This window comes from Aplidium turbinatum, chromosome 15 (assembly GCF_918807975.1).
Source record: "Aplidium turbinatum chromosome 15, kaAplTurb1.1, whole genome shotgun sequence".
Lineage (NCBI taxonomy): Eukaryota > Metazoa > Chordata > Ascidiacea > Aplousobranchia > Polyclinidae > Aplidium > Aplidium turbinatum.
The window spans coordinates 11,785,178-11,802,151 of record NC_137486.1 but is presented as its reverse complement, the minus strand read 5'-3'; the positions used below and the strand labels follow the sequence as shown (position 1 = coordinate 11,802,151).

General features: G+C 38.1%; 1 protein-coding gene across 1 annotated transcript; it reads right to left on the bottom strand.

The window, feature by feature from the left end:
• Window positions 1–749: 749 nt before the first annotated feature.
• LOC145784269 (radial spoke head 10 homolog B-like) lies at window positions 750–15,786 on the bottom strand. The gene is made up of 20 exons (XM_082596056.1): window positions 15,650–15,786; window positions 15,345–15,442; window positions 14,636–14,863; window positions 13,917–14,044; window positions 13,288–13,402; window positions 12,527–12,727; window positions 11,835–12,011; window positions 10,763–10,910; window positions 10,339–10,457; window positions 10,015–10,201; window positions 9,421–9,532; window positions 8,693–8,930; window positions 7,992–8,099; window positions 7,642–7,742; window positions 7,257–7,344; window positions 6,414–6,480; window positions 4,335–4,457; window positions 3,220–3,430; window positions 2,202–2,304; window positions 750–1,291 (listed from the first exon to the last, which is right to left on the bottom strand). The coding sequence occupies exons 1-20, from the start codon at window positions 15,702–15,704 to the stop codon at window positions 1,202–1,204; spliced, it is 2,697 nt and encodes an 898-aa protein (XP_082452182.1). The 5' UTR covers window positions 15,705–15,786; the 3' UTR covers window positions 750–1,201.
• Between the last annotated feature and the right edge of the window lie 1,188 nt (window positions 15,787–16,974).

Sequence of the window (16,974 nt, the reverse complement as noted above, 5' to 3'; positions counted from 1 at the left end):
CTTTTTCGTCCCGGACGCGTTAATGACGAAAAATAAAATGATTGATTGAGCTATCGGGGCGAACAAGCCTACATAAACATGCTGGGCGGACATGCATAAACTTCAGGGAGGCTTTGCCTCCTTTAACGAGCAATCACAAACTTTGTGAAACTTGTTCCAGGGACGTTGCAACAACATTGAATTTGTCGAAGGGGCTTTTAATACCGTACTTTGTTTGTTGTCCAGGAAGGTGCTATTAAAAAAAGTTTGGGAAACACCGGGTTATTGGGTTAAATGCTTGCTTTAAAAAATGAGCAAATTCACATTAGTAGACGTGCACACATTAGTAGACGATAGCAATATAGTCTACTAATGTGTGTTTTTATAACTCATGGGCTACTGTAGGAGTAGGACTTCGTGCTAGGCCTTTTATCGCAGACACGCATTGCTTCGGGCAGGGAGGCTCAGGGCCTAAGTAGTAAGTAGCCTATTCTAGCTTACAAGAAGCTGACAGTTTCAGTGTAGCCGCACCGATAATTCGAGACGCAGTCGAGTAGGCTACCGTTCACTAAATCATTTGCCTGAGTATAATTACCAAACAGGAACAACATTTCATGGTTCCTATTTAAGACAAAATGCCTTTGTTCTCACACGCTAAAAGTTTTTAGGCTGTGCTTAGCCGAGAGAATGTAGATTGTAGATATACCGTAGCTCTAGTTCGAAAAAAAGAAACATTGCTAGAAGTTAAAACATACCAAACATATATTTAAACATAACATATATTTAAACAGGATCAAATAATGAAAACACGAAATATTTCATACTGTTATTAGCCTACTAGGCTAAGTTTAGGCTACTGCTAAGGTGACAAATATTTTAACTATGTAATAGGCATCAAAAATCAATAATGTCGCATTAGCCTACCTACAGTAACAGTACACAGCCTCCTCACCACACAGGTCTAAGTTAAAGTGTGGTATAAATTCATACTAACATCCCAAACCTTGCACATAACTCACTTCATAAAATAGAACTGACAGGCAACAACAAAATAATTTCAGTAGATTCGAAACACTTGTTTTAAGTGAGGCGGCTTAGATAGCAAGTTTACGTGACATATACATTTACAATACATTAAAAAAGGTACAAAAAATACACCAAAGTATGATGACATTTTAATGCGTTGTGTCCATGCTCCGCCTTGTCTACACGGACACAATAACTATTTCTTCTTTTTGAACTTCCCACTTTTCGAACTAGGAACACTCGCTGTTGACGAAGCCGCTCTGGGATGCTCAGTAGTTTCACTAATCTGTGATTAAAAAATACAGTTATTAAAGCAGTTACGCTGAAACTTGGCAGGCCAATACTGTAGACTGTAGAGTAAAGAACATTGATTTTCAATTACACGGTTATAAAAAACAGCAACGCAGTGAAAGAACTGCATATGAAGACTATAATACTGGTAGGCTACCGCATGAAATTGAAAAGTCTTTCAAAGGGATAAACAATTGTGACTTACTATGACTGTGACTTTACTGTGACTGTGACTTGTGACTTTACTATGACTGTGACTGGTTACGACAAAAATAAAAGTTGAAATGTCTGCCTACCAGCAAGCCTGGGATTATCACAAGAAAAATCTCAGGACTAAAAGTTGGGTGGATGGCAAGAGAGTTTTTCAGTTTCTACAGCAAAAGAAGGAAACACGTTTTTGTTTTACTATTAATTCTATTTTGAGACTCTACAACAGAAAGTACTCAGAATCAGGTGACAGTCACTTCTGCAGAGGCAGCTTATTTTCAACGTTTTACTGTTGTTGCATGCAGGTTATGACTGTTGTACTGGGTGCTGTCGACTGTGTTTAACTGTTGGTTACCTAAATTTTTCAAAATTCAAAGCGTTCATTTAACTGATATCTAAGGTCGAGGACTACATTCAAAAATCGAAAAAAAAACTGGCAGATCTTCTTTTCACTTTATATTTTCATATACATTCACTTTTCGTTTATGGAAGTTGGTAGGAAATAAAACGTTGACAGTGAAATGAAGACAATATAATTTAATAAATTATTTATGTCATGAAAATTTCACCTCGTCAAGATGAAGTAATTACTATCCAACCACAAAACCAGCCCTTTTTTTGCATAGTTTCACAACGTTTTTAGACGTTAAATCCATGTGAAAAAAAACTCATTTGCCGGCTGTAAATGATTGTCAAACCTGGATGTCAATCGAAACAGGATGATATTCGGCGCTGGTTGAAGTTGGAGGCGCTTCCGGCTCTGGTTCTTCGGGAGGCTCCTGTGAACGCATCTGGCGACGTCTGCGTAGGAAATATATAAGATATAAGACCATTTTCTGAAGAACAGATGATGACTTCTCAGAAAGCAAATTAGTCGTTTTCTACATTGATTCAACGTCTACAGACCTTCAATCAATGCAAAAAAATGACTGATCTACTCTCCGGGTTATATTCAAGTCGACAGTTCACTGTGAATGGAATAGAGTGGTAGAGAGTGCTGTTTCAGGCCATAACCCTCATCAGCAAGGTGAAGGTGAGTCCCATACCTGATCCAAGCATAGGGGGATGAGAAGATAAGTTTCTCATTTACTAAGCCATCGGCACTAACGAGAGTAGAGTGGTCAGTTCTTTTCTCTTGGCCAATTACACCCACCCAATTTCTTTTACCATGGGTAGATTTGAGTGATGTTTTTCAACAACCAGCTTGAGGCGGGAGTCGAACCAGGATTGTTAGGGAGGGTACTCAGCCCAGTGGGGACGTCTATATAGAGTGCCACATGGCACATAACGGACGATTGACTTTAATTTTTTTTTTGAGGTTCAAATAACAAGGCAGAATAAGATTGAACTAAAATTGGTGTAAGGATGCAAGAAATTATTTAATTAAAAAAAAACAAAAAACAGTTCACATGACAAAAAAAATAACCAAGAAAATACTCATGACAAAAAGATCCAATCGTCAAAAAAAGACTGTTCACCAGGTGTCTTATTATGTTTAATCTTGCGTTCTTCACATGACATAGCGTATGTTCAACATACAGCTGCATATCTGAAACTATAGTCTTTAGTGTAAACCATAATATTATGGTTACACAGACTAACTCAGATTTTACCCCTTTTCAAAAACCTGGAACGTTGCGTCACTGAAAATTAGATAGCCACACTGCCACATGATTGCAGTGCTGAACAGGCTGAACTTTAAAACTTTACTGTTACCTTTGTGCTTCCAACTCTACACTTTTCAAACGTTGAGTTTCCTTCTTTTCAGCTGTGTACTTGGCTGTTTCCGTCCGCAGTGTCTGAAGACCATTCCAGGATGGAAAGAAATGGTGGGAAAAAAATTTATTCAGCTTACTGCACCACGCGTGAAATTCGTTTTCTCTTGGACTCCCAGCTTCGAAATCTGTGTTAGAATGTGCATGGCCACCTGGAGATGCGGCCTGATTTGTCACATTTTGCAGATTTTGATTACAGCTACTGCTAGTGTTTGACTGACATTTTCTGAGATTTTTTTACTTTTTGCTGTCTCCTAATGATATAAAAGCTTTTCGTTGTCTTGGGGAAGCAAATAGCAAATGAGAAAAAGTAAGTAGAAAAACGCTGAATCAGACTGTTATTGAAAAATTAACAGTCTGACTAAAATCTTTGAAATCAAATTTTCTTTGTTTTTCAACATCTGAGAATGTTAAAACCTATTGTGTCATCTGGGGAAAACAGTAAAGAAAGCGTAAAAATATAATTTTTAGAAAAATTTATTTAAACATTCGGCCAAAGTTAACAAAATCTGGAAATTTCTGCAAAATGTGACAAATCAGGCCGTAGGCTATCTTTAGGTAGACATGGAATGTGTTTTTTTACGCCTTTTCAATGTTACTTTAACGCAAATGAACGAATATGACGAAGTAAGTTTGAAATACACTTAGCGGTTTGGTTTTTTAATACGAAAAAGAATACTATTAATTTAATGTCGTTTGACTGCACAAATTTATATATCAGCCTTTTCAAATCTGTTCAAAGTGAGACATTATATAATTTATGTCATGCTAGGCTGTTAGGTTACCATATGATGACATTTTTATGATTTTCGTGACTTCCTTATGACGTCAAATACAGCATTTGTCACAAACCTATGCAACGCTATGTGATGGTTCTGAAAGTCCAAATTCGAACAACTTTTCACTAAATGGACATTGAGGAAATTGCTAAAACTCACAACTTGGCCAAGAGTTTCTTCACTCGGTTGACAGCCAATAAGTTCAATTCCGTAACTGTTTACGGAATGCAACTGATTAAACAAAGAGCAGCGATAGCTCACAAAGCGTAAACCATACCATTATGCGCTTGAGTGACCTCATGCGGTGGTGATAATGTATTGTCATCGGCCGCCTGCACGCCATCGTCTTGCATGCTCATCTGTGAGAGGGTTTGTAGAAATGCTCCGGTGCTTCCTGCGCCTTTAGAGCGAAGCAACATGTTCAGATATCACTCTCATTGTTATTCCCACCACCCTAGTCATTATCATGATTAACACTGAACTTCTGCGTGCAACGTCTGACTTCCACAGATGGTATCAACACAACAGGATGACGAATTAACATTTAAAATATAACACAATCCATCACATGGAGACCTAAAGACATAGGCCATGCCTATGTACAAGATTCAAATTCTACAAGGCTGATCTGCTACGTGTGATAACAGTAAGAATCGCTGGTACATGTTGCTAGTCCAACTACTATATTAGTTGACAACTGATTTTTGTGTATATTATGTGTGATGTTAGGCCACTCATGTGCGACTGCTACCATGCCAATATTAAACTAGATTTTGGCGCTTGTGCTGAAAATCCGAAGAGCATCTGGTAAAAGTTTGGTCATTTTTATAAGTTGAAATCTTAAGTTTTGCAGTGGTTTGAAATTAAGTGATCATACTTTTTCGCTTTGGTTTCTCATTACTACAATTTCAAAAAGATATAAAGTGCATTTAGCGTGGAGTTCGGAATCAAAATTACATTAGCCTTGACAGTAATTATTATGGTTCGCACGTTGACAAGGCCGTTGTGTATAAGTTGATATGCTCCATTATCAGCATAGTCCCAAACAATTGAATGTATCCTCCTGCCGTAGTTTTGAAAAATGTGTGTAAATATACAATCTTATCAATGGCTTAGATCAGGGGTGTGCAACGTGCGGCCCGCGGGCCAAATGCGGCCAGCGAAGAAAAATTGTGCGGCCCGCAAAGATGTGCCAATTTTGAATTGTATGCCGCCTGCGAAACGTGTTTATAATTTAGTTTAGTCTGGTACGTGTGAACAATTCATTGTGGAGTGGATTATTATAGATTCGCACCTTCTGTTAACCATTTTAGAAATCTTCCACCGGCCACCGCTAACCCATTTTGTTTAATTATTTGGAACGTAAAAATGTATGGTCACATAAAAGGCTTTATGAACAAATTACGACTTTAGAAAGCTCACATACAGATGGGAAATCTTTTCCACTTTCCAACTTTGAGAGACTATGGAATGCATCCTGAGAAGAAAACTAAATTTGAAAAATTGTTGTATGAATTTTTGGCTCGTTTCAAGGACTTTAAATCTCATGAATATTTGTTTGGTATATTCTCTTCGCCATTCGACACAGACATTGACAAAGCACCAGCTGATATCCAACTTGAACTGATTGATTTTCAAGAGAAAACGGATTTGAAAGCAAAGTATTTAGTAATGAATCTTGGCGATTTTCACCGAAAACATCTCAACCAGGATGACTTTCCACATTTGAAAAAATCCATTGCTTCAAAAATGTCTCTTTTTTGGCTCAACGTATTTGTGCGAACATTTTTTTTCTAAAATGGGCGTCATGAAATCTCCCTATCGATCAGTTCCAACAGACGAACGCTTGAAAAAAGGACTTCGAATTGCGAGCACTTCCATTAAAGTAAATTGGGAAAAAGCCACCAGGAAAAGAAACCAGCTGCAAACTTCTCACTGAACTAGTTTAAAGTGGGTGTGACAATAAATTTGATCAGCAGTTTTCTTCAGAAATTTATGCGTCTTCACTTATTATATCTGCAAGGAGATAAGGTCCTCTAATAATGCCGTAAGAATAACACGAATAACAAAAAAACTACTTTTTTGTGCCTGCAACTACTAGAAATCATATGTTAAATAAACGTGCGGCCGCGGTTTCACCCAGTTATTTATATCTGGCCCTCCTGTAATAAAGGTTGCACACCCCTGGCTTACATTAATGTTTGGCTTGCACGCACGCATAGAATCACTTGAAACCAACTACGAATGACATGGACACCACATAAATAAAATCGGTCGTTTTTTTCATGGGAAGTCTGCAGCCGTTGAATCAATGCAAAAAAACGTTGATTATGCGAGATGGTGTGGAACCGTTTACCTGTATGAGATATGACAGAATGCTTGCTAGATTGATGATGGGGCCCGTCACCGCGATCATCGTCGACCTAGAGAAGTTTACAACACAAAGCTTTGAGGTTGTAATTTCGCATTGTTCTTTCTTGCAACGTTAACTCATCACTGGACCCAGCATTTAACGCTCGCTGTGCAAAATGTCTTGCGCCTCCCAAACGACTAGCGCGAACAAGTAGGTACTGTATATTAGTACGCAACCGTGTGGTTTGAATGAAGCAGTTTACATTGAAGTCAGATACCGAAGAAACCGCCTTTAGGGTGGCGAAAGCTTTATTGATAAACCATACAAGCGAGAGAACCTGGCTAGTATTATTTGCTTGGCAGGCAAATCAATAATAATCATACACATTACTCTGTTTCTGAAAAACAATTTTTCACAGAAAAACTACAGCCAACGAGTAACTCAACAAGCTCATGAATTTTAAAGATACTGTTGGTTGGTTGGTTTTGAATCTTTATCCTCGGACTGACAAAGCCTTGATTGGTAATTCCAGGTAGTTTCGCATATTTGTAGAGGCTCTTTACGCAGGGTCGGTTACGGAGATTGACAGAGTGAAGTTTTTCGATTGTTGAAGTGTTGTTGCCAGGGAATTATGGCATCCATTAGGTGCCGCTGAATGGAGAGCAGTCCTTAACGTGCGTTGCTCAAGCGCACAACCCGAGAGTCGAACCAGCGCCGCTTGATCTTGAAGCTTCTTCGTTGACAAAGTCACGCGCTAACCAGTTGACTGACTGAGCTATCGGAGCGGACTAGTGTATTTGCAGATATTGAATCAACGTAAAAAGAGGTGATTTTCTAGCTAAAAACCTGTGAGAAGGTATCTGTTGAGAGAGCCTGGTTTGTGACGCAAGGTTCCGACGCTGTTTGCGTGCCTGAGGAAGCAGGGCGTGACGACCTGAAACAAACGTTCAATGCAGCTGATAAACGACGCCAAAGTAGATTCAGTGACAAACATCTCTGTTCCCCAGACGTTTGTAAGGAATGCTGATGTAAAACAAGTCCAATGAGCCCAGTTACCAAAATCTGTCTGTTTTTCATTGATTCAATGCTAAAAAAAGAGCAACTTTGCTGGCGGGGTAAAAATTTAGTTATGTTTATCAAAGACGAAGGCAGAGCTTTAGCAGAAAGTTTATTTGAACAAACTCAGCACATTTATTTGAACAGGCAAGACACAAGGACTTAGAAAACGAACCTATCTTGTGGATGCTCGCTGATGAAAGACGAATATACCGAGTCGCTCACGAAATTCACTGCAATTCCGACCAACGCTTCAAAGAATTCCAAGAAAGTCATCTGTGTAACGTCAATTACCGTTGTTACGATGTTTGTTGATAAAAACGTTAAACTTAGTATATCGCCTAGCTTCTGTTCAACTTTCGCCGTCAATGTGAATTTGAGAACAAAACCCGTTCGATATTCAGGAACCAAACTGTTCGTTGATGCTGGTTTCAATTATTGTCACAAGCAAAGCTTTGACGTCGACTACGTAGGTGGTTGGTTGGCTTAGGCGACAAATACATAGATGATTGTGGCAACACAAACCTCAACCTCCAGGTTACAGCTGTCTCCGTCAGACACAGACGGGTCGTCAGATGATAGGATGGTCAGGACTGCTTTTGTGCTCAGTGCTGGGCTGATTATTTGTAAATCCTGCGATAATATTGAAGCACTTGTCAATGGTGTGGTCTCGTTTACAGCTCAAATCGACCCATTTCAAACTGTGTTTCAATAAACTTTAGAAATTGTCCGGATTGTTCAACTTCTGAAGACATGAATTGAAGGGGAGTGAAATAAGGAGCGTTTACTTTGTTTCGCTTAACCGAAATAAAATGGAAGAATCAATCTCATTCCGACAAGAAGCGATCTTCCGAAAATGTTTTGAGTGTATGAGCTATCGTGCTAGCTTAAAGTTTAAAATTGTCCATTCTTGTAAAACAAAATAATACCGCATACATAGGCTAAGTTTAATTAAAAGAAGGCATAAACATGAAAGAGGTTGCAACGCTTTGTCAATGTGAATAAACAGAATAGAGCTTAAAATAATGAAACTGAATTCATCGCTTGGCAACGTCACAAAAAAACTGTCAGTACTAAAAACGAAAATAGTTTAGTGTCTGAAACTTTGGCGGGAGCAACAATTTCTGCTTTTTGGGCATTTTTCTGTTTATTGAGAAACGGAAAACCTACGAATCCAATCAACAAGTGCATCTGCATCTTGTCAGTATATTAAACAGTGACCATACCTTCAAAAGAAACAGAAACTGTCGCATGCAAAAAACGGGTTCATAGGGAGGTTCATGGCGGGGGGTGCAGACCCGTTGATAGATGTTCCAGGATCTGTCCATGTAGGCAAGCGCGTTTACTGCTCGACGGGGTTCAGACAAGAAGTTTCCTCCCACTCGACAAGAACGCTTTAGAATGTGTTCCTCAATCAAGCGTTGTAAGCACCAAGCAAGAACCGTTTGCTTCTCAGTCGACTCACTGCAGTAAAAAAAGTAAACAAATTTGAGAAAAATGATTTTTTAGTTATTTTTCTTCTTCCGCATGAGAATTTTTTTAGACTACGTTTCATCGGGGTCAGATGTCCGGGCATTCAATAAAAATCACTAAAGAGAAATTATTGACTTGTAATTACGCTTTTAACAAAAAGTGACAACCAAGCAGTCAGCAGTGCCAGCATGGGATTGATTCACGGAAGGAGTATTTGTCCTTGAACCGATAAACTTTTCCAAACTTTAAAATGCAATGCCTAATGCACACGACGAGAGTTGAATCCGTGTCGCCCGATCGTGGCATTTGGCTGAACAGTCAGGACGAACATCAGCACAGAGATCAGGGTAGAAACTGATAAACAAGCTTCTTTTGAATTGAACAATAAGTTAACAACGATTCTTCAATCAGCTCTTAGTTTGTGTGATTTGTCTGCATAACACACCCCAAAGAAAGCCAACATTTGCAAATTCTAACTCACAGCGCTTCTTTCTTATAGATCATGTAACTGAGCAGCACGCAACTGGTCAGGAACTCCCTTAAAAGCAGCTTTTCCATAGGATTGTGGATGTCTGCCACATTGCGGCACTTTGCTGATCATGAAAATACAAACGAGAACACTAAACAGCAAAATACACCATTAAATGTTATCATGTCGACTGTGTAGACGAGTGTTGGAGCCTGACCGACGTTTTAAATGACTTTGGATAGACTTCAACTGCGAGCGCGCCGCCGTGTCTTGTCAAGGCATTTATTAACGTGCTGCAAGATGGGCACAAAGACAGCATTCATTGCCTTTCGATCCACCAGTTAAAGTTTTCAACCACCACGCATAGGCCTGAAGTTGATTAAAATACAGTATATTAGGAAAGTAGCAAGAATTTGTTGAACACATGTAAGAAGCGGGTGTGCACACTAACATAGGCTACTATGAAAATTAAAACTCTAACCGGTGACCCAACAGTGTGGGATAAAAGCCAGAAGAAAAAGAAGTTAAGAACATATAATATGTCTTGCCATAAAAGTTAAACACATTAAAAAGAGACAAAAGCATGAAACTAGTTTGGCTTCTTACTTATGACTCGATCCATGGCAGTAAGAGAGTATTTATGATGATGAATGCGGCAATCTTTGAGGAATCTCCAAAATTGAAATCTCGTCATGACAAATGTATTGTCCGGAGACCGGTCATGACCAAGAGCGCTGTAGAAGCTATAGACTCGTCGCAGCACGGATACGTTTCGAAGCATCAAGAATGTGACCTGGAGTATTTCCCAAAGTAAGTGCGTGATTTTTATAGACTACAATCATTGTATGAGCACTATTACTCATAAACAAACGTGTTTATTAATTAGAAACTGTTTTAATCTATTTACAAACAGGCAACAGCACATCGTACTTGTTTCAATTCTTTTTCACGGTCGCTTTCGTTAAAATCCTCTAGAATTGAATCGATGTCCAAAGTCAGACTTGGCCCGAGCAAGTTACCACTTCCGTCTTCAGACATGACGTAATCAGCTGCAGCACAACAAAACTTGTCTCTACAGTGTTGTCCCCAATTGAAAACCTTCTGAACCCAATCAATTCCATACCTCAAAAGCGCATAGGATACACACTTTAAATCAATCAAAAAATCTGTTCTGTGTGACCAACACCGTGTCTGTAGTCATAACCCTTTGCTTATAGTTCTATTCCTACTCACCCTATTATCCTTCACCCAAACTACCTAAAGTCTGACCCTATCACATTCTGATCCTCTTTCTGTTTAAACGTCAGTTACCAAATGCCGCGTAATTAAAAGTTTTTACATATCTATTACAAACCTTCCTCCAGTCCAAGCGGACTTTGCTTTCTCACAATGTCCTGCTCCGGATTTTCATTGCCATCCAAAGTGTACCCAGGATGGTCGACCATATGGTCGTTTTCAAACCGACCTTCAAAAACCCTCCCGTTCTTGAAGATAAACTTGCCCTAAATTAAAATGATAAAAAAATAAAATACTCACTGTCCTGCTGCAATAACTTTCCAATCCTTGGTCTTGAAATGTTACTAAAACATTCAATGATGACAGTAGTTAAATACGCAGTGGGCCTACAGTTTCAAAACAGCACTAGTTAGTCAGAATTACGTTTGCTTCGTAAAGCTGTCTAGGTAACAGCAGAGTGAAGCACAGGCTGTAAAAATCGTAGCTATAATATGACACCAAAACAAAAACACAATGAAATCTTAAACGATAAAGAAACTTAATCCAGTGATAATAGTGTCAATGTCTCGAAGAATGAAATTGATACTAGATTGGCGTGGATAGCTTGCTGTTGATAGCTTGCTGCTGCTTGTTGATGCAAACAAAACCGATGGAAGTAGACAAGCAACACGGTTTCAATGCTTGACTGGATATCATCAAAACAGTTTTTGAAAGTTTACCGATAAGTCTTCAGATTTTGATATTGGTGTGTGATATGATATAAGTGTGTGAAGGACAATTAAATAGCTTTTAAAACACAAAGCAAAACAAAGACGTAAGCAAACTTATTACATAAAGTCAGTGGAAATCGTTGCGTTGAACAGCACTGCTTCAACGAAATAAAACGTTATATTCAAATCACCTTTTATTAACATTTGTTCTTTGAACTAAAGTTATTTTACAAGCCAAACCAGGCCAAAACTCTTAATTCTTTTAAAATTACTTGATGAACAAATTTACAAAAGGAAATAAAGATTGAAATCTCATTGAGGGCTGTTGAAATATCACATACACGTTTCCATTCCTCTACCCTATAACGGAACTAAATAACCCTACTTTGCCAACCTAAATGACGTCATATACAGGTCTGACAACCCGCTTGCCAAGGGTGTCATATGGTACTTAAGTCCCTTCAATATTTTTTTACTCACCCATCCATGCTTTTTGTTGTTTTCCCAATCTCCATTATACACAGCACCGCTTGCAAAGAAGAACTTTCCCACGCCATCACGCAATCCGTTGACGAAGTCACCAACGTATTCGTTCCGGAGAGGATATTGGGATCCAGGAACTCGGGTAAGATACCACGTGTGAGTTCCGCATCCGTGCTGTGCATTAAATCATTGCATGTTTTATTCAATGCACATTTTCATACCCACATATTCTACCGCTGCCCGACGTTTACTCCACGATGGTTTGTTAATGCTGGACGACTCTACCATCAAGTGGCTACTCAAGGAATGCTGACCCTGATAAAATGCAGTCTACAGAAAGCCTTTTACATTCGAAAGAAGAGCTAATTTCAGAACATAATAATTGACGTCAACCAAACTGGAAAACAAAGCAAGTTGAATTTGCTATAACCTAAAATGACAATAAACAGGATGCATTGTACGATAGTTTAAGTGTAAGGTATTCTAACCTGGTTTTTCACCGCCTGCCCTGAAAATTCTGTCTCATACGCAAGAGGAAAACTACTAATAGTCTTGTTATGAAATGTTTATAATCTTTTAACCTATACTGTAGTACGTTCCTTTCTGCTATGCAAAAAAAAGGTCAAATTATACAAAAGTCAAAGATGGACTTTACTACATAACTCTGCTTTACATCAACTACATCTTACTTGCATTCCGTTTTCCCACGTGCCTGCATATGATTCATCAGCAGTCAGCCACCGCATGGTTCCCTCCCCATGACGTTTGTCGTTATCCCACTGACCCTCATAGACGTTACCTGTCATGTACCTTCTCACTCCCCACCCATGCCTGGTGTTGTTCACCCAGTCGCCTTCATACCAGGAATGTTCACTATAATGCATGATTCCCTGTGAACAAACACAAAAGATCAACCGAAGACACAGGTTAAAAAACTACTTAGAAAGTTACATAAAAGTTACTTAAAAAGTTACATTTTGTGGAAATTGAGATATCACCTGAAATATGTTGCACGGTGTAATGGTCAATGCCTGGCCGCGTGCAAAATCTGATTTAACAAACGGCTTGATTTCGTTATAACACACGCTGGTGTTTGATGAAACAGCGCTGAAAGAACTCTAACTTGCTTTATCTCAATAGTCGTATTTTGGGCTTTAGTTCTTTAACTCAGGTCTTCAATTACAAGACCGCTAGGTAATCGTCTATGCATGATTCCCACTTTCTGACTACTGTTTGTGAAAAGATAAATACAATAACGTTTACTAAATTTATGTAAGTAAACTTACTGTTAATTGGTATTCATTGCACTATGTCTGGATTTTGCACAACCTACTACGGTACGTTTCTCTATAAACGTAAATTGAAACGACAACGACAAACATCTATATAGAAGTTAAATCTTGCCATATTCAATTCATTATAAATGACTGAACATTCTACAGCAAGCTACCTTGCCATGCCTCTTCCCAAAGTACCATTGGCCGGAATAGGAGACGTTAAAGGCAGGAGATTTGAACACACCAACACCATGTCTGATCCCGTTGTGTACTTCGCCCTCATAGTAGCTTGAATAAAAGACTTGTTGAGGAGATAACAAAATATCAACAGTTGTCTATGCTTATAATAATAATGCATGTTTTTATATAGCGCTGTATCCATCGCATAGGGTTGCTCCTCTTTACAAAGCAGACAGTGTTAATGCAGCCGTATAGAGGCGCAACTGAGTACATTATAACCTAAATCCATTCCATTGCTCAATGCCAAGCAGGAATTAGATTCAGTACCATTTTTACAAAGTCTTTGGTATGACCCGACAGGGTATCGAACCCAGGCCTACCAATTCAGAGGCGGACGCACTAACCACTAAGCCACCGATCCTTTAACATAAACAAATACCCGTTTCTAGGCTGCTTGTCTAATAAAACAAACAAACATAAAAAACGATCACATTTTACAGATTTTTTTCATTTTCCTATCAAAACAGGCACAGTTAAATAACAAATCTTTGCTTAAGCATAACAATTAATTGGAATAAAATGTTGGCAAGTTTTGCTGAACAATCCTCAAATATTATGCCACCTTTTGTTGGGCCATTCATATCTTCCATATCCGGTTATCTGATTGTTATTCATATGACCTTCATATTGCACTTCATCGTTCCAGGTGTACTTGCCCTTGCCATGCATTACCCCTTCCATGAAATCACCCTAAAAACCAACAAAAAATACTGTTATCATTTTGCTGATTTATGTTTTTGTATATGCAAAAATTAATAAAAGTGACCAATTTGAAATTGCTTCATGGCAACGTAAATGCCAGGGAGACAACTGGCCTCACAACGCACAAAAAAAATTATCTGAGGAAGTATAGAATCACCAAAGTCCCCGAAGATTTATGAAGCAAAACTGTGTTTGTGACTTGATATGGTCATGTGCAGCTATTCTCTCAAAGTAAAAAAAACATGGCTCTGGAATGACATAGCGAGTGACTGAAAGATCAACATCGTTGTGAGCATTCATTGGAAAAGTTCCCCAAGTCTAGGAATGTCAAGGCAATGAGTTGACACTTAGACCGAGCCCATGACTGTCGCAAACCGTCTAAAATAGCAAATCCAACTGCCTTGAGGCAAGACAAACTGTGAAAAAGAAAGCACGAAATTGCTTCACCACGCTAGGTTTAATATAAGGCTCCTTCAATAAAATGGGCTGCAAAATAGCCTAAAGTATTAAAACTTCCCAATCCCATTGAGATCACGTAGGGATGGTTTTAAAATCGATATCGAAAAACGTCATGAATACCTTGTATGTGTTCCCACCAATAAACCATACTTCGCCCTGGCCCTCATATTGACCAGTGTTCGATTTGTCTCCTTCATATCGTGACACTATGATTTCAGATAACGAAGGTTCATCTTCTTCTGGTTCGATTGCTTTAGGTGATATTGAAGGCACATCAGCACACACCTTGTCAGTGTCACTTTCAGCAATAGGTTTTGTGTCAGTGCTTTCTGATGTTGCATTGGTCACCTGTATGTGCAGAAGGAATAAATAATTTAAGTAAGCTTTCAAACACGTTGTAGAAAACTCTTTTTTTTGGTTGTTTTTATAGTTTAAAGCTATGTGTTTGTTGAATAAAAGCAACGTATAGTTGGCTACTCACTTTGAACAGTACTCCAGTAATTTAGCAAAAACAGGTTTGCAATCCATTAGAAAAGCTGTGTCAAGATGCAGATGATCAAAATTATAAAAAAAGGAAATAAAATATTTTTACTTGTAGCTTACACATGATGTAGATGACTGTGACTTCGTTTAATCATGGTTGGCTATAGCTGATGCATGAAAATTTATCATCAAAGTTTAGTGCTTGCTGATAGAAGTTATAAAACAAAAATTCATAGGAGCACGAATAATATTAATCCCTAACCTGCCATTCACTAAAGACATGTGCAAAAACAATTGCAGACTACTCAGATAATTTGCTTAATAACTCAACAAAACTGGGAGTAACCTCAACATTAACTTTATTGTTGGATCCTTGTGTGGCAACATCTCCTTCCGCTTGGAGAGCATTCTTATGCTTTGACACTTGATTTTCTGAAGCTGCAACTGAATACAAGTTTCTGTTTCAATATTATATTTAATTTACAAACAAAAGGATCATGTGTTACTACAGATGTGATATTATAAAACATAAAATATGTCTTCACAAATATTGCTATGTAATGGAGTTAAAAAATAATGTTGTAATAAAAACAAGATGCCGGAAGATTACAATCTTCCAAATAATAATACACATTATTAAATTTGCAATACCTTCTTTGGGTTCTGTAGTTTTGGTTCCTGAAGAATGTTTATGACCTTTTGCCATTTGTTTGTACGGTACTAATGATTCTAAAATGTTGCTTTATCAGGTTAAAAGTTGTAACATTTCAAGCAAATAATTTACACCTATGACACAAAATTACACAGTGGTTAATTTTTGGCGTGTATGTATATACAACAACTTGGTGGAGATGCATTGTTTATGCTACAACCTCATATCTTAGAAGCTGCACAAAATTTGAAATGTTAAAGTTTCTAAAAGTTTAAATTATTATTATGTATACTGTATATACACAATTACTAAAATCAAGCAATGCCACTGAAAATAATGTTTTTCAAATATTGTATATAATTTGAAAATATTGTAAAGCAGTGTTAGCTTTAAAACGTTTTGTCAGCAATATGTCAAGTTTTATTAAAATGAAGTTCAACGTTGATACTATTCCGGTGTATAAAACATTTAAAGTTGGTTATAATTTTCAGCTTAAATCTAGGACTCTCTCCTGCTTGTGTTCAAATGTTGTGTACAAATTCACTTGTTTGCATGACGAGAACTGTACATACATTGGTATGTCCATGCAGCATTTGGTCATGAGAGTGAGGGAGCACTTAGATTTAACTAATTTGAACAGAAAAAGTGCAATTAAGGACCATATATTCGATTGCCAAACATGTTCAAACAACAAACCATCCTTGAAGTCTTTTAGAGTTGTGCGTAAATGTTCCACCGAATTTGATACGAAAATCCATGAGGCTTTGCTCATAAAATCCTGCAATCCTCGTCTCAATACGCAGTTGTTTGCCGCAGGTGCTTCCTATCTCCTAAACGTTTTTTCATAATTTTTGTGTGATGCATTTTTTTTGCCTTGCATAATTAACCGCCATGTGATGTGTCTTTCTCCTCTGCTTTGCAGTTTCATTCTTGTGCATTTCGTTTTTCAATTCATTGTGTAGATCAGTTATTTTCAATGTAGATGTTATTGTAAAATCAGTTATTTTCGTTACTTGAGAAGGGCTAACTTGAGTATGGCCGAAAACGTTCATACTTTTATGTTCACTCTAATTGTATGATGTTAAATGCCATGTAGTTGCTTGGTTTTATCTGTCTACGGTTAAAGAAAGTCACCTCTCTACCAAAATTGTATCTTCTCAACGGGGGGTCGGCCAACCCCAAGGGGTTCACAAAGCGATTTCAAGGGGTCCGTGAAAGTCAGCGTATAGATAATTGGTTTTTGATCCTGTGTGCCAACATAGCTCATAACATAACTTTGTCAATGTTATCAATTGTCATAAGTGCATCGCGAGTTCAACAAATT